The sequence below is a fragment of the Cyrtonyx montezumae genome, unplaced genomic scaffold (genome assembly GCF_038088225.1).
Source record: "Cyrtonyx montezumae isolate F1298 unplaced genomic scaffold, pur_monq_1.0 scaffold_2, whole genome shotgun sequence".
NCBI classification, from domain to species: Eukaryota; Metazoa; Chordata; class Aves; order Galliformes; family Odontophoridae; genus Cyrtonyx; species Cyrtonyx montezumae.
The window spans coordinates 28138015-28154820 of NW_027071936.1; the positions used below are offsets into that span (position 1 = coordinate 28138015).

Here is a 16806-nt window from a genome sequence, read left to right on the forward strand (position 1 = left end):
AGCGAAATGCAGTGGGAAAATCAGTACATACTCATGAAAACTACATCTCTTAAATAGGCTCTTCTCAGCACTTCAGAGGAAGAATGAGGCCATTTTCCACAACGTAGATCAGAGAAGTTCAGTAGCAAGGAGCAGCATTTCCTGCCTCAATACACTTTACTGTTTATTTTTACATTTAAATGAAAAAACCCAAGACAGCACACCTGGAGTGGAAATCATATGCATCCCTTCTGAAACTCCAAGCTCTGTTCTTCTACAGACCCAGTCTTCACTAGCCCACCTACCTGTTCTCCTCTATAGATAACATACTCAGCGTATGCAAGTCCATTCACACTTGGCCTGCCAATAACTGAATGGTGTCCTGGAGGGGCATGTGCCATTTTCATCGTACTGAACTGAAGAAAGGATTTTCCAAGGGTCACTCTGCAGAAAAGCATTTGTCTAAAAAGAAGAGAGAAACACCATGTTAATATGTCTGAGAGATGCAAGCTTCCAGAATGATTTCAGACTTTTGTTTGCTACAATCAATTTCTGAAAGGTTTTTGGGAAAACAGTTTTAGAAACCAGTTCTAAGGCTGTGTCTAAAAATTCTTTCTTGACATTCAGAAGGGAAAACATTTGCTTTGTTTATCTGTCACACCGAGGCCTGCTCTAGTTCATTTTCTATAAAGCAGCTGTATGAAGCTGAAACACGTTGTGTTCCAACCAGCAGGGTGAATGTCAAAGCATGAAAAGCACAGTGATCTACTTCTGTACAAAACAAAGCTGTGATTAAGTCCTGCTCGCTGCCTCCAAAATTATCTGATCTGTAGTACCAAACTGTACTGCTGATCACCTCTTCACACTGCAGTTTTGTTCCAAGATTGCCTGGAGTTTAATTGCTTTTATTGCCTGACTCTTCATTTTCAAACTTGCTATTTCAAGTCTCTTCCCTGAGTCACCTCTCACTTTGATTTATACTCACACTGACCTTTCTGTGAGACTCACATTTATATCTGCTTCTGTTGAGCCCTGACAAATGGAAAAGTGCATTTTCCCCACAAAACTTAACTGGCTATTCTTTCCCTACAATTCATCCTGTGCAAGGGTCATAAAAGCCAGGACAACTGGAGTTACCTACAGGGAATTCTGCTGGAGACATACCTGTGACAGATATAACAGGACCTGTCTTTGTGTGTGGGACAGCCTGTTCCTCCCCCTATCCCATACACATATTGGTTGCTCTTTGAAGAGTTCTCTGCAAAGTAAATTCCAGCTCCAAACATTCCTCCAATGTATGCATGCCTTTCATCAAACCCTTTGTGAATGATAGCATTAATAAAAGGAGACCCTGGAACACACAAAAGGACGTGTTATCACACATTTGTTGAGAACTGTAGTAATACTGGGCTTTATGTCAAGAGGAGCTTTCTACTGCCTCAGATAGATCACTAAATACCAGAGTGTGCTCAGTCAGCTGGAGGGGGGCGATACCCAGCAGGATGCAGTGATGTGTGGGATTTATCATTCTATACCAACATCCCACGTGTGACTCACATCTTACTCAGTTACAGATCTCATTAAGTGGCCTTCCCACCCCCTTCCTCACATTTCAGCACCATTTATCTTGTCAATGCACACTTTCTTCAGCAGTCAGTACTCTCTAACAAAGGGTAAATTTATCGGGACAATCATACCCTGAAACAATTTCCTACAAAGGATCACAGAAGGAGCTAAGGGCAGGAGTCATTTGCATTAGACAGTTGTCATCTGCAGGCACTTCTGGATGCTTCTGGAGAACACCTTGCTTAAACTCATGGTTAGTTTTGATTCCTTTTCTTCATGGTTGCCTGAAGTGCCAGGGAAAAACGCTTTTTACTATGTGCTGCTCCCCACTTTCAGAGGATAACTTATATTTCTCAAAGCAGTGTATAGTCCTCCCAATAGTCACCATCAGTTTTAATGGCAATGACTGAGATTCAGCTTTTTATAAACATATCTTGTAGCTAGTGGAGCTTTACAGATTGCCGTAACCACACAGAATACCTTCACCATGCCCACACTCATGCATTTTTAGTGTAGAAAAACAATTACTGTACAGGATGGTGAAAACAGCCACGCTAACATTGCCTGCGAGTTCCTGAGTGCTTCTGGCTTTCCTTTTGTTCATATATTTTTTTTAAATACAAATAGTTATCACTTTATTACCATGAAACAGCATGCGTTCATTGTGATGGTTGTGATTCTCTTCAGAGACCTCCTTCTGTCTGTGACAGAATCTCTCCCGCAACTTCTTATTCACAACCTTTTGAATCTGCAGTGGAACAACAAGCATTAAGTATGCGACTCAAATTAAGTGAAAGATGGTTTCAAAAAGTTTGCAGAAATTCTACAGAGAAACACAGCAAGACACATGAATAGTACAAAAAAATCAAAAACCAAAGAACACGCTTTTTCTGAAGGCTGAAGTCTTACAATCAAGTCAGCTACATATGATTAAAGATGTTCACATTTATTGTGAATTGCAACTGAAGTTCTTGGGTTTAAAGCAGGCTTTTGGGCTTCACCCTTCAAAGTAGGTAATACCACCAAGAACTACAGACTGTCTGAAACACCTTCCCTCCCTGCTTTGGCCACTCTTGAACAGACCTAGCTTTTTTGAAGGTTTAGGTTTAAATGTTCACTATCTGGTGGGTGGCAGGGGGCTAGAACTGGATGGGCTTTAAAGTTCTTCCCAACTCAAACCATTCCATGACTTCCTTAGACTTCTTTAACAGCACAAGTAGATACTTCTTCCTCACCCCATATGCCAAGTACACAATCAGTTTAATTTTAGTACTCAGTGTTTGCTTTAACTCTGTAATTGATTATCAGATCAACAAGCAACTTAAGTTTAAAAGGTCGAACCATTAAATCAACTCTGTGTGCTTGCATAAGTACTGATTTATATTACTACCTAAAAGTAGGAAGATTTGAAACTTACCCTGATGACATTGTACCTATTGAAGATCCCACCAGCATTTCCACCATCTCTGTGCTCCCGGATTGTACTTTGCATCTATATAAATGAACACAAATGTATGTTCAGCACGTAAAACTTGTTAACAAGGAAAATTATTCATGCAGCATCTATCAATACATCACAGACAGCAACAGAATCTGGGTTGAAAATTAACTAAAAGGTGTCAAAAAAGTCAACTTTAAATAGATATATACTTTTATTCAGGCACCCAACACACTATACAGCTCTACAATACTGCCTGTGAAGCTGAATGCTGCGATTATTCAAATAATAAAAACCTACATAGGGAAGAGGACTGGCACTTGCTATCAAAATTAAGACTATTGGAAAACCTGCTTTAGATTAGAAAAAAATTAAAATTCAAACAAAAAGATCATTTTGAAGTAATAACAAGTGTATTTCTAATCACTATAGCCTGTATTTCTTAGTGATAGGAAAATGCTTACACTAAGTTTTCTTATGGCATAAGCAGCTCCTGAGAATTTCAACAATTCTACCAAATTTTTCCACTGGTATTTATTTGTAATTACAGCACCAACATTTAGTAACAACTCAAATAAACATCCCCATTTACACTAGTAAACAAGTCACTCTTTTTGTCAGACATGGTTACACAAAAAAAAACCTGCACAAACTCCAGTTTGCAGAGTAACTAACTAAAAAAATACTCCAGGGTACTGGCAGCCATCCTCAGTACCAAGACTTTTAAAAAGCTACTCTTCTGTGCTACAAAGGAACAACGCTACACAAGTAACTGAATGAACAATCGTTTATTTCAAACATAACTCTTCAGAAGGTCCTCTTCAGCTTTTCCTTTCAAAACGGTAACTGCTTGCAGTTGACTCAAATAAAAGAGCATGTGTGTGTGGGAGGTAAAACTACAGGCATCTCTCACTTATCCAAGAGCTGCTTATCTAGGTTACAGATTAACTAAGCCATGGAGACGAGAGAAAACAAGCTGGTTCACATGCAGAAACAGCCTAAGCAAAGAGAATGCCTACAGAGTTGTACGGCCTTGATCTCCCAGTCTCCACACACAGCCTTTGCTTTTCACAGGTGTGCCTTTCTCTTGATAAGCTGTGGAAGCCCTAGCTATGAGACGACATCCAGAACACAACGCCAGCAAGACGAAATTAGGTTAGCAGGAAGTGAGAAACAAAATCACGTATTTAAAGAAAAAAGAATGACAGGAAACAGCAAAAAAAGAAATCATCATCAGTATAAACTGAAACAAACAAATGCTCTAAATTCCACGACAGATCTATGCAATTCACCAAAGCATGTTTTATCACTTCCAGTGTGTGTTGCAAGATTTAGCTCTAAGAATTAGGTGAGGAGGAAAATGCACTGCCACTAAGAAAGATAATTGCAATACCTCCTCTTCAACGGACTGATACTCCTTATCGTCAGGCGCAAGGTCAAGGAGAATAGTCCCCTGACTCACGCAGTGGAAAGTTAAATAAGGATTGGTACCTGCAGAGGGAAGGAATCACAGAAGTTAAAAAAAACCAACAAAATCAAACAGGAGAAAACAACACCAGCCTTGTTTTTACTAAACATCACAGTTTTTCTGCTTATATAACCCCAATAAGCAGGAAACACAAAATAAACACAAGGTCTAAAAATAACCTTGGAGAGAGAAGTACTTTCATCGGCAGCAGGGTCTTAAGGGAGAGAAGGACAATGCAGGTGTGACAATTACATTTTATCATTTGTGATTTCAAGAGAAGAACCCAAGTAGCGTGGGGCAGCAAACAGCTCCATCAAGCCTACGTTTTAGGATACAGCTACCCTGTACTTAGGGCATATCAACCCAAAAATGTCCTCCTTGGTCAAAACCCTTCAAATGGACAGAATCTCCACAGCTGCCTTGGGGTTGTTTATTCTCCAGAAAGATGTATCAACTCAATATACTCCTTACCCATCATAAGCCACCATACCATAAGTAAGTATGTTTTCCAAACAACCATACTCTTTCAATTCCTGGTATCATTGCCTACATTTACAGCTGGGGACTTCTGGCAGCCGGTTCTGTTCTACTCAGACTAACAAGTAAAAACATATTTACCTTGCTGGCCTCCTAGAAGTCTCTCCACACCTTTTATCAATTTGTGCCGGTGGCCATAGGCATTAATCCCTATTTCTTTAAGCTCCTCATGTCCCATGTCTGCCAACACGTCTAGGGTTATCTGGAAAGTGAAAAATCACAAAAATCACCTGCCAAACCTGGCCTGATTCCCAAGGCTAAAGATAAATCAGTTCAGAAAAAGGATTGTATTCATGCTACAACCAAGAGAACACATTTTGTTTTACCATATTCTTAAATGCTGCCACCTTCTGGCAAGCCTCTCCCTGACACAGGACCATGCCCAGCTGCTACAGCCCAAGTTCTGTAGAACATTCACTTCTCTTACAGTAATTAACAAGAGCTCATTCTCAAATTAAAATCATTTTTACTTATGTAGGAAAGAAGATGCACAGAAAAGCTGGGACAAGTCAAAGCATGGGAATATTTGTGAAGCATTCAAGGTCTCATCTTCTAGTGTAATTCAGAATTCTCAACTGTGCAACCAAAAAAGATGTTTCACATTGGCATATAATAGTGCATGCATATCAACACGTGTGCATGCATGTAGATGATGCCAGTGAGTTGGCTAGGTTAAGTCAAACTCAACTACCCCAGCTATTTCCCTCACTCAAATCTGGGAAATAATTAAGTGCTGTGAGGACAGGCATAACTAGTTACGTTGTTGTAATATACAAATACATCCACAATCACCTGACATGATTTTAGACATCAAGGTCACAAAAATTGACAGTGGAGACACAAAAATAACAAAACAAGCTGTCAAACTATTTTCTAAGTTAAAAGAGAGGAGGATAAGTGCTAAATGAAATACAAATTTTTCATTTCTGTAAAGCGATCCTGTGCTGAGGCGTTCCTATGAAACAAAGATTTAATGTGATGAAGGTAACTGTATAAAACCTACTTCCAATTTTACATTAAATCAGAATTGGAAGCTCAGCAAATAATAGGAACCCATACAACTTGCATAAAAAGCAGGCAGACTGTTAGCACAACTGGACTTGCAGATATCAACACCATCAACTACAATCTGAGTACCACAGATCCAAAGGAAAGCAATTCAAGTAAGGAATTACAGATACCCAAACAACTGTGCAACTGAGCAGAAACACCTCTAATGAGATTGCTGTGGAAAAAGCCACTGAAGACATGGATCATATGCACAGGAACATTACAAAAAAACACAGAGAACACAGAATAGCACTAGCACAGACCAAATATCAACATGAGATTAGAGCTAAGTAGGAAAAATGAATATGAAGGTAGTGAGCTGATGAGCTTATTTTTACAAACCTACCAGAGCAGCTTAGCAGTTTCAGAAATTATAAATCTGATTTAAATTGTTAAAACTTATTAGCAGGGAAAGATCTCAAAAATAGGTTAGAAGTTAAGGAAGCAGAAGCCATACAAAAGCAGCATGGCAAGTGGAAGGTGTGAAAAGTAATAATATAAGAACAAAACAGAAAAGTAGAATACAGATTTGTTTGGGGTTGGTTTGCTTCTTAATAGAAGCAGTTCCAAGTTAAAGAAAAGAGTCTATGCTTATGTGTAAGAAGGGAAAAAATATTATATAGCATGGTAACTTAGGGGAGGGAGATACCTCTGTAATGTTTCGTGGAAGAATTTGGAGGCTTTTCTGTAAGTAACAAATTACATTTAAAATATTTATTTCCTGATCCATCACAAAAGATTAGCAGCAAAAGCATAAGGAAGAAACACCATCAAATCCAGCCTCCTTGTACTTTTTACTTCCACCAGTGTCCATCTTATTCACACAAATAATCTTATTAACTCTTAACTTATTAAGTCTAAAAAACAGTACATAAAATAGGTAAAATACCTTCCAATAATGTAAGCTTTTGGAACTATAATGAGTTGTATTCTTGTCATACACTGCAAGTTGTTCATAATTTTGCAGTTTCCCCCCATCTCTCAATTATATTTAAAACTTTTTAGCTCTGCAAATTCAAATGCTACAGTCCTAACCCACTAGGAAATCATGCTTCTGTATTCTCTGGACTGATGACATGCTACTCAACTAAAAGTTGAGCTCATCTTAGGGGTCAAACAGGAAGGATTCTAGGTCAACTTAAGGGTCATGCATAGCACTACAGATGGTGAAAAGTTTCTTCAAATATCAAGACTGCTACAGGATAAGTGCAGGTGATGTCCCAACCTAATTTTTTTTAATAGCCACTTATGTTCAAAAGTTAATTCAAAGTTCACATGCAGCTCTCAGAATACAAGTTAAATTAGCAATCATCACTAAGAAAGTGAAAACCACGGATATCTAAATCAAACAGGCAGAGATTTTCATGTCTGCTTCACTGAAAAGCATTTGCCAATTCACTCATAACTGCACTTTCCTTGGTTATGCTTTTTTTTTTCCTGTAGATGTAAAGTCATCTTTTTTGCACTCTTTTAAAATCAGAGAATTAAAGTCTGTATTTAAAACACACAAAACACTTGACACTTACCTGTTCTGTCTCAAAGATATCCCGAAGATGTTCAAGACCCAGGCTTTTCAGAAACTGGGTAATGTTCATATCAAGACCAGAAACTGTAATAAGAAAAACAATTTTATCTCATGCATCCGATTCAAATAAGTAAATAGACCAATAAATACCATTTGTCTTAAAATCCCAGTCTCTCATTCTTTGTACCACCTATTTGCCTTATAAAAAACAATCAATTTCCATTGTGAGAAACCTCAGTGCAAATACCAATTATTCCTCTCCCCAATATCAAATAATGAAAAGTACAATCAATCTGTGGCTAAGGCTCATATAGCAAGGGGAAGGAAATGAAGACTGGGTTTATTTTTGGTATGTAATCACACAGATGCTGATACACAGCATGTATTCCAGATACTAATCAAAAGATCTAAAAAGTCTTATTGAAATCCCCTAGCTTTCCCTATCATAACTCTGTTAAATTAATTCTCATTGGATCTTCTCGTTAAAATCATGAACAAGCATCTGGGTACCTAATCAGATATTCCTCTGTAACGAGAACTAATTGCCAACAGCAAACATAATTGAACAGCCAACAATGCTCCTGCAGAGCACATGAGAACAGAGCAAACATCAGACACTTCAAAACGTGGACAACAGTTCGGGCTGTGCAGTAATTTCTGCCTGGTTAGAAATGCTTTTCAGATAAAGCAAGAGTTGCTGTGAATCTAAACTACTGTACTTCTGGCAATGCAAACTTGTCCAGCAGCAAATGCACCTTCTCCCTCCTTCCTTTCAGTTCCTGCTGCTCCATCACCAGTATTTGATGCTCCTCCGACTGCTAGTTCTGCCAGTGGCCCAGTGAGGTTATCTATACTGCTGGCAGCAGAAAGGCAGGATGGCGTAGATGCTGGCGAGATCAGGGAGGCACTAACAACAGTTGCTTGAGGCTTAAAGCATGTAGGCAAAGCTTCTGGAGGCATTGCATCTATCAGCAAAGCTCTGATATCATCAGCCTGAAAAACACAAAAACATTCACCTTGAGGCTCAGTTATATCAAGTCACTCGTGTTTGTGAAGAACTTTTTCTTAGAATTTTTTGTTTTAATTGATCACTCTGTTTTCACAGTTACAAAGAAAACTGCCACACAATACCATCTCAATTTCTGTGTCAAGCATTTCGCACTGGATCAAAGTTTCAATGGAAGAACTCTACCCTTTCCTTTGTTATGATAATCTCTTAGTGCTTAAAACAAAAAACACAAAGAACTTCAGGAAGAGTATGAACTTAACTAACAACTGGACAGCAAAATGCCTTTATAGACAAAATTAAGAACCTTCATCCTCAAGAATTTCCTCTTGGCAGTTTCTTTTGTGACTCTTGCACCAGAAATGGATATAACATCCAATTTGGTTGCAGTTACCTATTATAACAAGAATTAAGTTCACACAACCTTCTTCAGTTCTCTTATCAGCTACCACCATTATCACTAACAAGGAAGTGTGAAGTGCCAGTTTTAAAAGATGTTTGACAGCTACCCAATCTTAGGATGTTGTTTTGGAGCTGATAAAAAAACACCTGAGGTAATATGCAAGCACCAATCATAATCACCCACTAAGTGATTCCATTCTGATAAAATCTCAACTCATTTTCCTTCTAGGTTCAATGAAATCATTACTGACAGTACACAAAGACTGACTACTGCTGGAGGTATTTTCGTATAGGTTAGCTTCTGGCAATGAGAAAACTGATTCCAGGAGTGAATCCTTCAGCAGAGGGGATCCTTCTATCACAAACCATATCAAAATCTCAGCCAGAGGAAATCCACAGGTAAAAGAAATCACAGATGCACTCTGGAGACATTCATTTCCCTGTACCTTGACACAGAGAAAGCTGAGGACTGCTGAGGCCATTAAGGCATGAAAAGTAATTTATACACAGAGGAAATCCTTCAGAGCACTCCGTGGTTGGCACTCCAACAAGAACTTACTGTTGCCAGGTCTAGTGGTGTCTGACCCTCTTGATTCTTCATGGTTGGATCTGCTCCATGAGCTAACAGCAGAGCACAGAGCTGCGTCCTTCCTTTTTGTGCTGCTTCATGCAATGGTGTGAATGCCCACTTATCTGTTGCATTTACACATGTATTGTATTTGATCAGCAATGCTGCAATATCCACATGCTAGAAAAAAAAAAACATTCATCAATACGATACTGATAAAAAAACGTATTTCCTACTTTGTGGTGAGGATAATGGTGCTCAGAAAACTTCGTAATTTCTTTCCTTTCTTCTACCTACTTACCTGCCTCTTTATGCAGCAGTGCACTTTTCAGGTGTGGCTCTATCCTGCAGCTCCACAATCACTAAATCTGGATCAGCCCTACCAGCCCATGTACAATTACGCACAGAATTACATTTCCATCAAATCACCTGAAGTACATGGTAAGTATTCTGTGCTACCTACAGAATCAGGCCTGATGCTGATCCAGCATAAAACAAACAGGTTTAGCCATCAAAACATTTGTAGATATTTGAACTGGAAACACAAATTTGTGCTGTGACATTTGTGATACGCCACTTCGAGACCTAAACATCAATGTTACACTACTGAGACACCATTTAGATGTCTGCACACAATTTTGTCACTGAGCCCACTCAAAGCAACACATTTATTCTTTCTTCAATCATATTTTGAGACATATGTAACTGATAAAACTCAGAGCATCATAAGGAACAACTGTTTTACAAGGGCTACGAAATTACTTATACCCCCATGCATCCATCAACGTTCCATCTTGGAAGTCTCCCAGATTAACATAAGGTAATAGAAAATCGGTGAATACAAAACTTCTCTTTGACCAGTAAAATTACACCTGGAATACAGCTTAGAAATAAAAAAAAATAGTAGGCAAAAGCATGAAACACAGAAATAGTACGCAGAAGAACAAAGACTTTTGCTAATGGATTTCATTTTTTCTTTCAACGGCAATTGGACTTAACAGCTCCAGAAAAAGCTTGTTCTGAATGGCTTGAAATGACTGCTGACATTATTTTTCCCTCTCTTCCAAACTTTTAAAGTAAATGCATTTCTTGCAGCTTCCCTGCCACGACACAAAACCCTACTGAGGCACACATAATGAAGTTCATAAGTTCATAAGTTCATAAGTTCATAAGGTTGGAAAGGACCTATAAGATCATCTAGTCCAACCATCCTCCTATCACTATCTCTACCCAACTACTAAATTAAGTCCTTAAGCACCTCATCTAAACGCTTCTTGAACAGCGCTAGGGATGGTGCCTCAACCACCTCCCTAGGCAGGCCATTCCAGTGCCTGACCACTCTTTCAGAAAAGAAATGCTTCCTGAGGTCTAATCTAAATCTTCCCTGGCGCAACTTGTGGCCATTCCCTCTCGTCCTGTCATTACTTATCAGGGAGAAGAGGCCTACCCCCTCCTCACCACAACCCCCCTTCAGGAAGTGGTAGAGTGCTATAAGGTCTCCTCTGAGCCTCCTCTTCTCCAGACTAAACAATCCCAGCTCCCTCAGCCGCTCCTCATAAGACTTGTGCTCCAGACCCCTCACCAGTTTTGTTGCCCTTCTCTGAACACGCTCCAGGGCCTCAATGTCCTTCTTGTAGTGAGGGGCCCAAAACTGAACACAGTACTCGAGGTGCGGCCGCACCAGAGCTGAGTACAGGGGGATGATCACCTCCCTGCTCCTGCTGGCTACACTATTTCTAATACAGGCCAGGATGCTGCTGGCCTTCTTAGCCACCTGGGCACACTGCCGGCTCATGTTGAGCCGAGCATCAACCAACACCCCCAGGTCCTTTTCCTCTCTACATTCTTCAAGCCATTCTGCCCCAAGCCTATAGCATTGCATGGGGTAAAGTGTTGGTTGGGAGAACTGACACTTCATGAGGAAAAAGTTTTGTCTGTGAAACCTGCCAGCCACAAACATCTGAAAGCAGTACTCATCTGCCTGCCTCTCATTACAGAGATCTGAATGGGCTGATGACAGTTCAGAAGTATGGGGAACAACAGGAAAAGCACCAAAACATAGCCTCGTTAACTTTCCCTAGACAGAGCAAGATAACCAAATTGGCATTATGATTTTTGAAGTGCTTATCAGCTTGAACCAATCTCTTACGATGCCACATGACAATAAAGAACGTTTTATACAGAATGTATGCTTTGGTTTGCTGTGCTTTAAGTGAGAGAGCACAATCTTTGCATCAGAATATATCTCTAGAACTAAGCAATAAGCTGGGCACTTAGTACTTATGATTGAGGTTGATGAATGATATTGCTTGGTATTAGAACCAGCTGTGTAAAATCATGGTGTTGTATTTCTAAACCTTGAGCAGTGTTTATAGGTTTTTTGCTCTCTAGGACATCAGAAGCCCAGTCTGACATAGAGAAACAGTGCAAATGATGCAGGCTGTATTTCAGCAATACACTCAGTAGCAAGGTGAACACTGTACTTGTACTTTCCCCCTGCCTTCCTTCTTCAGATCTCAAAAGAAAGCAAATCATGTGGATCCATTAAGAATGCTTCTCCTAGATTTTGCTCTTCTTGTTCTATGGCCCTGCAGTAACAAAGCATGTAATCAGACCATCACATCCACAAGTTTTTGAGTTTATGTCCTCTGTCTAACTTAAGCATGCTGCTAGGATCTTCTCAAGTACCATCTCTGTACAATTACTTGCAACAGATTTTTCTCACTTCATCTGCAATTAGCAGGTGCTTTAGAAGGAACTGTGCAAGTGGTATGCACACACATGGAGGAAAGAGGGCTTGCCTAATCCAAAATGGTTTTGATCAACTATCGTGGCCCCACTGCAGCAGACAGGATCCCCTCTTCCACACAAGTCTTTCAGTATCAACTTGAGACCTTTCCTAGTTCAGCAGTCACCCACAATTGAAAACCAAAGCTTTGCATCTGCTTGCTTGCATGAAGGGTACCTTACGTGAACTTTCCAAACTGCTACACCCAAATAGGCCTTATTAAGCTATATCTACGGGACTTAAAACAGGATGCACATCAAAAACTTAGCCCAACAAGTACTTCATGACATCAGAGGCGAAGGTTGCTCACTTCAAGACAACTGCAAAATAACCAGCTTTAGACATGAGTTTTAGGAGCTCCCTGTGGGTGCGTTCACAAGCAAAAGTGCTTGTACCTACCCCATAGGATGCTGCATTATGTAGAGGTATTAATCCTCCTTTGTCCTGGGCATTAACATCAGCACCATGCTCAAGAAGGTATTCAGCTACTTCCAAATTGTTGTAACCAGCTGAAAATAAACAGAAAAAAGAAACTGAGATTCAATGAACAAAAACTGTCAGGCAGTAGAGCTAAAGCTTTTTTTTTTTTTTTTTAACTGCAAAAGCTCTTCTTTTGTCCTAGTAATCATATTATTGAAATATAGGTGCCAGTTAACAACACTCTGCATGGAAAAGTTATCCTTGGAACTCTGCACCCCCATCTTATATTATGGGAAGCAGATAGAATGTACAGGTTAATGACAGTGGAGTTCAGTGCTAGTACAAGAAACAATTGGCACAAACAGGGACACTAGAGATTTCTGGTGAACACAAAGAAACATCACTTAGCAAGTAATGAAGCACTGACACAGGTTGCCTAGAGAAACTAAGGAGTCTTCTTCCTTGGAGATCACTTGGGACATGGTTTTATACAACCAGGTTGAGGTGTCCCCTCTTAAGCTGAGGGGTTTGGACAGATTACTTCCAGAGGTCCCTTTCAACCTCAATCACTTTGCGTAACATGGTAAGTCACTCACCTGCAAGGTGTAGTGGAGTTGAATTTCTTCCCTGGGTGTCTCTGCAATTGATATTTTCTTGAGTACACAACTTCTGCACTCGAGCCAGGCACCCTTTCTTGGCAGCATCCAGTAAAGCAGCATCTCCTCGCAGTAAGTCCTGGATATCTGTGTCTCCTTCTTTCACCAAATCTAGAGGAGTGTTCCCATCTCGATTCTTTTTTGTTGGATCAGCTCCATGCTGCAAAGAGCAAAGTACAATGCTGCTGTCATGACCATCAGAAATACACACAAAGTATGTCACTATTTTGAAGCACGGGATTGAGGCAAGGGATTTTGCCAATGCAGTTGCATACAATAAATAAATACAGAAGGACAGTACACCAATCTTAGCTAATGAAACCAGGATCCCAGGTTCACTGAATACTACCCTGCTTTTGAAAGATGTTTCTTGGAAATATAATCTAGAAAAATATTCATTTCTACATTTTCTATTATATAACAGCACCATCTTCAATTGTTTACAGGCCCTGCCAAGCAGTAAAGAAAACATTTTGGTGGGGCAGCAGAAAAAAGTGGATTTAGAAGACTCCTGGAGTATACATGCAAATCAATCACAGAAAAGAACAAACTACTGGAGCAGGGATAAAGAGGGGAACAAACATTCAGAAACAGATAAGGCATAGGCAGCTGTTGGCATTTTAGTTGTTTGGTTGGCTCCTACAAAACAATCAGTGGTCTAAGCCCTGCCAGTAAGTCTACCTTGACATTTCTCACCAGTGATGGTGGCTACATGCTGTGCTTCTGTGAGCCACAGAAAATGAAATGCAGATGGGAAGAGCAGGAGGAACGAACCATCTTGTATACTTAGAAGCATTACAGAAATGTTCAAGGTGAAAAGGGTAAGCAGTAAGGGACAGAAAGAGACAGGCCACTGATAACATAGAAACAGATCAGCATTTGTAGTGCTCTTGAGAAAACAGGTTGTTTTGTTTTTTGCTAAAAGCTTTTCAAAACCAGGAATGACTTTCCCAGATACAACCTTAGATTCATAATTTTAAACTCATCAAAATCAAATTATTCAAATATTGTCAAGGCTAAATATCTAACCAAAGAGGTAGCAACCTCTCAGACTCCTTCAAATCACAGGAGCAAACAAAGGAGCCGTTTTAAAAAAAGGCTTTGAAAGTCTCTCCAAGAAGTCTGTGTGTTTTTGTTTCATTCTTCACACAGAGCAGGGTGGAAAGAGTACAAGTCAGGAGAAATGAATCTCAACATTCACAGCTCAGCAGAGCTGACAGCACTGCCATTTGGCATGAGGCACTCAGTAGGAGAAGCCCTGAGTAAACTGCAGCCTGAGCGTGTATCCATGGACACTCAAAATCTTTACAAAACCATATCATCTTAAGGGCATATTCAGCTCTTGTACAGGAAAGATTTCTAAAATAAAGATTTCAGCATTTCTGTTTTTCCTGTGGTACGCTCATTCATGACCCTTTGAAGTTGAACATGAAAGATAGCCATTTTCCCACTTAAATGATCAGAAAATTCCGAAGATCTCCAGTGCCTGTAAAGTAATGCTGTGCTTGAGTGACTGAGTGCTCCTAAAGCTTGAGCTAACTGCTGTATTCAAGTGGTATCAACGTGACCATCATTGTGTCTACTCCACAGCCAAGTCTGCATACCTTCTGGTTTTCATTGCTGATGAGTTTTGAAAAGATGTGCTATCCCTCTGAATCTGACTACTTTTTTGGTAATCGAATGAAATAACTGATGAAATAGGTGAGAAATAGCACAGAATTGCAGGGGTTGGAAGGGACCTCAAGAGATCATGGAGTCCAAATCCCTAGCAGTGTCACATAGGCAGGCATCCAGACAGGTCATGAAATTTCTCCACAGGAGACTCCACAACCTCACCAGGAAGCCTGCTCCTGTGCTGCATCACCCTTACTGTTAAGTTCTGCATATTGTGTGGAATTTCCTATGTGCAGGTTTTTTGTGCTCCTTGTCCTGTCATTATTCACCACTGAGAAGAGCTTGACCTTACCCCATTTGCCTCCCACCAAGCTAATAAACTTACTGGAAAAAGCAACCATTCTGATGATTCTCAGTAAGTGAACAGACATTACACAATAAACTGACAACTATAAGATGAAAATAAATTGAAAGACACCATTAAGAATTCACAATGCAAATAAGCTTGAATCTGAGTTTCAACAAAAACAAAGCATATATTCAAAAACACATTTAAAAATTCCAGATCACATACTTTTAATAGCAGTTTGCAGATTTCGTATTTTCCTTTTGCTGCTGCTTCATGAAGAGGAGTGAATTTCCACAGGTCTGCTACATTGACGGAAGCACCATGCCTCACTAAGAGCTCAGCTACTTCGTAGTGTCCGTAAGAACAGGCGTTGTGCAAGGGAACTAAGCCACTAATCAAAGATAAAGCTTTAATAGCTACAGAAAATACAATCCATTATACAACCATACGAAATTCCAACAGATAAAACTTTCACTCAACAGTAGTCCACGTTTCAGTCTTTTACGGCTTTATTTCCTTGTGGTTATTAAATGAAATGAACACTGTCCTTGTCCTTCAGATCCCATATAGCAGGCTTCTAAATGCTTAACAAACGTCAATGTTGCTTTTGCTAGAAGCAAGTGCAGTAAAAAACAAAATTGCAAGAATCACTACAATCTGACTATGAATAGCTGAATTTCAGAAAAGGCACAAAACTAAGCAATGGATTTGAAGTATAGTTATTAACAACTACGCGCTCATCGAAAGATGTCTGAGTGTTTTTTTCAAAGGAGCAGTTGCTGTTGGAAATTAACTACCCCTCACTCTGAAGTCCAATATATTTGAGTGAAAGATCAAACAACCATGCTATTTCACATGGTCACTTCGCAAGAAATCAAATATTAAAAGAACATGTAAAGGATTTACTTTATCTAATCAAATAAATAAGTTAACAATAAAATCTAATAGCATCAGATAAATGATCAGACAACCCTGGAATTTTACCTTGTGTAATTCCAAACTAATTCTGGATCACCTGAAATAACTGAGAGGCTGCTTATAAACACACAGCAAAATCTCTCAAGTAGACAAAAGGGCGAAAAGAAGGATCACAGGCTACAGATACGTGATGGACTGTGGCTTTGAATTGATCTGAACCACGTCCCGAAGCACTACCTCTACCTTCTTCCTAAGAAGAAAAGAATTTTAAAGAGAAAACATGACTGTTGCTGAAATTCGAACCAAAATGAAGAGAGGAGGTTGAAATCTCACACTAATAGACAACAGAAGTATATCACAGGATGAAAATATACCCTTTATCTTTGGCATGCACGTCTGCCCCGTGGTGCAACAGATACTCCACCACTGATACTCGGTTATATCCTGCAGCAAAGTGCAGTGGTGTTGAATGACGGCCTTCCAAATCTCTACAATTCACATTCTGAGGGCTGCAAAGTTGCT

At 39.7% G+C, this 16806-nt stretch overlaps 1 protein-coding gene across 1 annotated transcript in view; it reads right to left on the minus strand.

Annotated features, from left to right (window-relative positions):
- The window catches only part of TNKS (tankyrase), a 111467-nt gene that overhangs the window by 5430 nt on the left and 89231 nt on the right, over positions 1–16806 (minus strand). Inside the window, exons 14-26 of the mRNA XM_065736706.1 lie at positions 16659–16804; positions 15592–15757; positions 13344–13563; positions 12727–12836; positions 9531–9719; positions 8319–8556; positions 7565–7647; positions 5070–5190; positions 4377–4474; positions 2963–3037; positions 2188–2293; positions 1144–1330; positions 285–441 (exon numbers count right to left, since the gene is read on the minus strand). Coding sequence (XP_065592778.1) covers positions 285–441; positions 1144–1330; positions 2188–2293; positions 2963–3037; positions 4377–4474; positions 5070–5190; positions 7565–7647; positions 8319–8556; positions 9531–9719; positions 12727–12836; positions 13344–13563; positions 15592–15757; positions 16659–16804 — 1896 coding nt within the window. The remainder of the gene's footprint in view (positions 1–284; positions 442–1143; positions 1331–2187; positions 2294–2962; positions 3038–4376; positions 4475–5069; positions 5191–7564; positions 7648–8318; positions 8557–9530; positions 9720–12726; positions 12837–13343; positions 13564–15591; positions 15758–16658; positions 16805–16806) is intronic.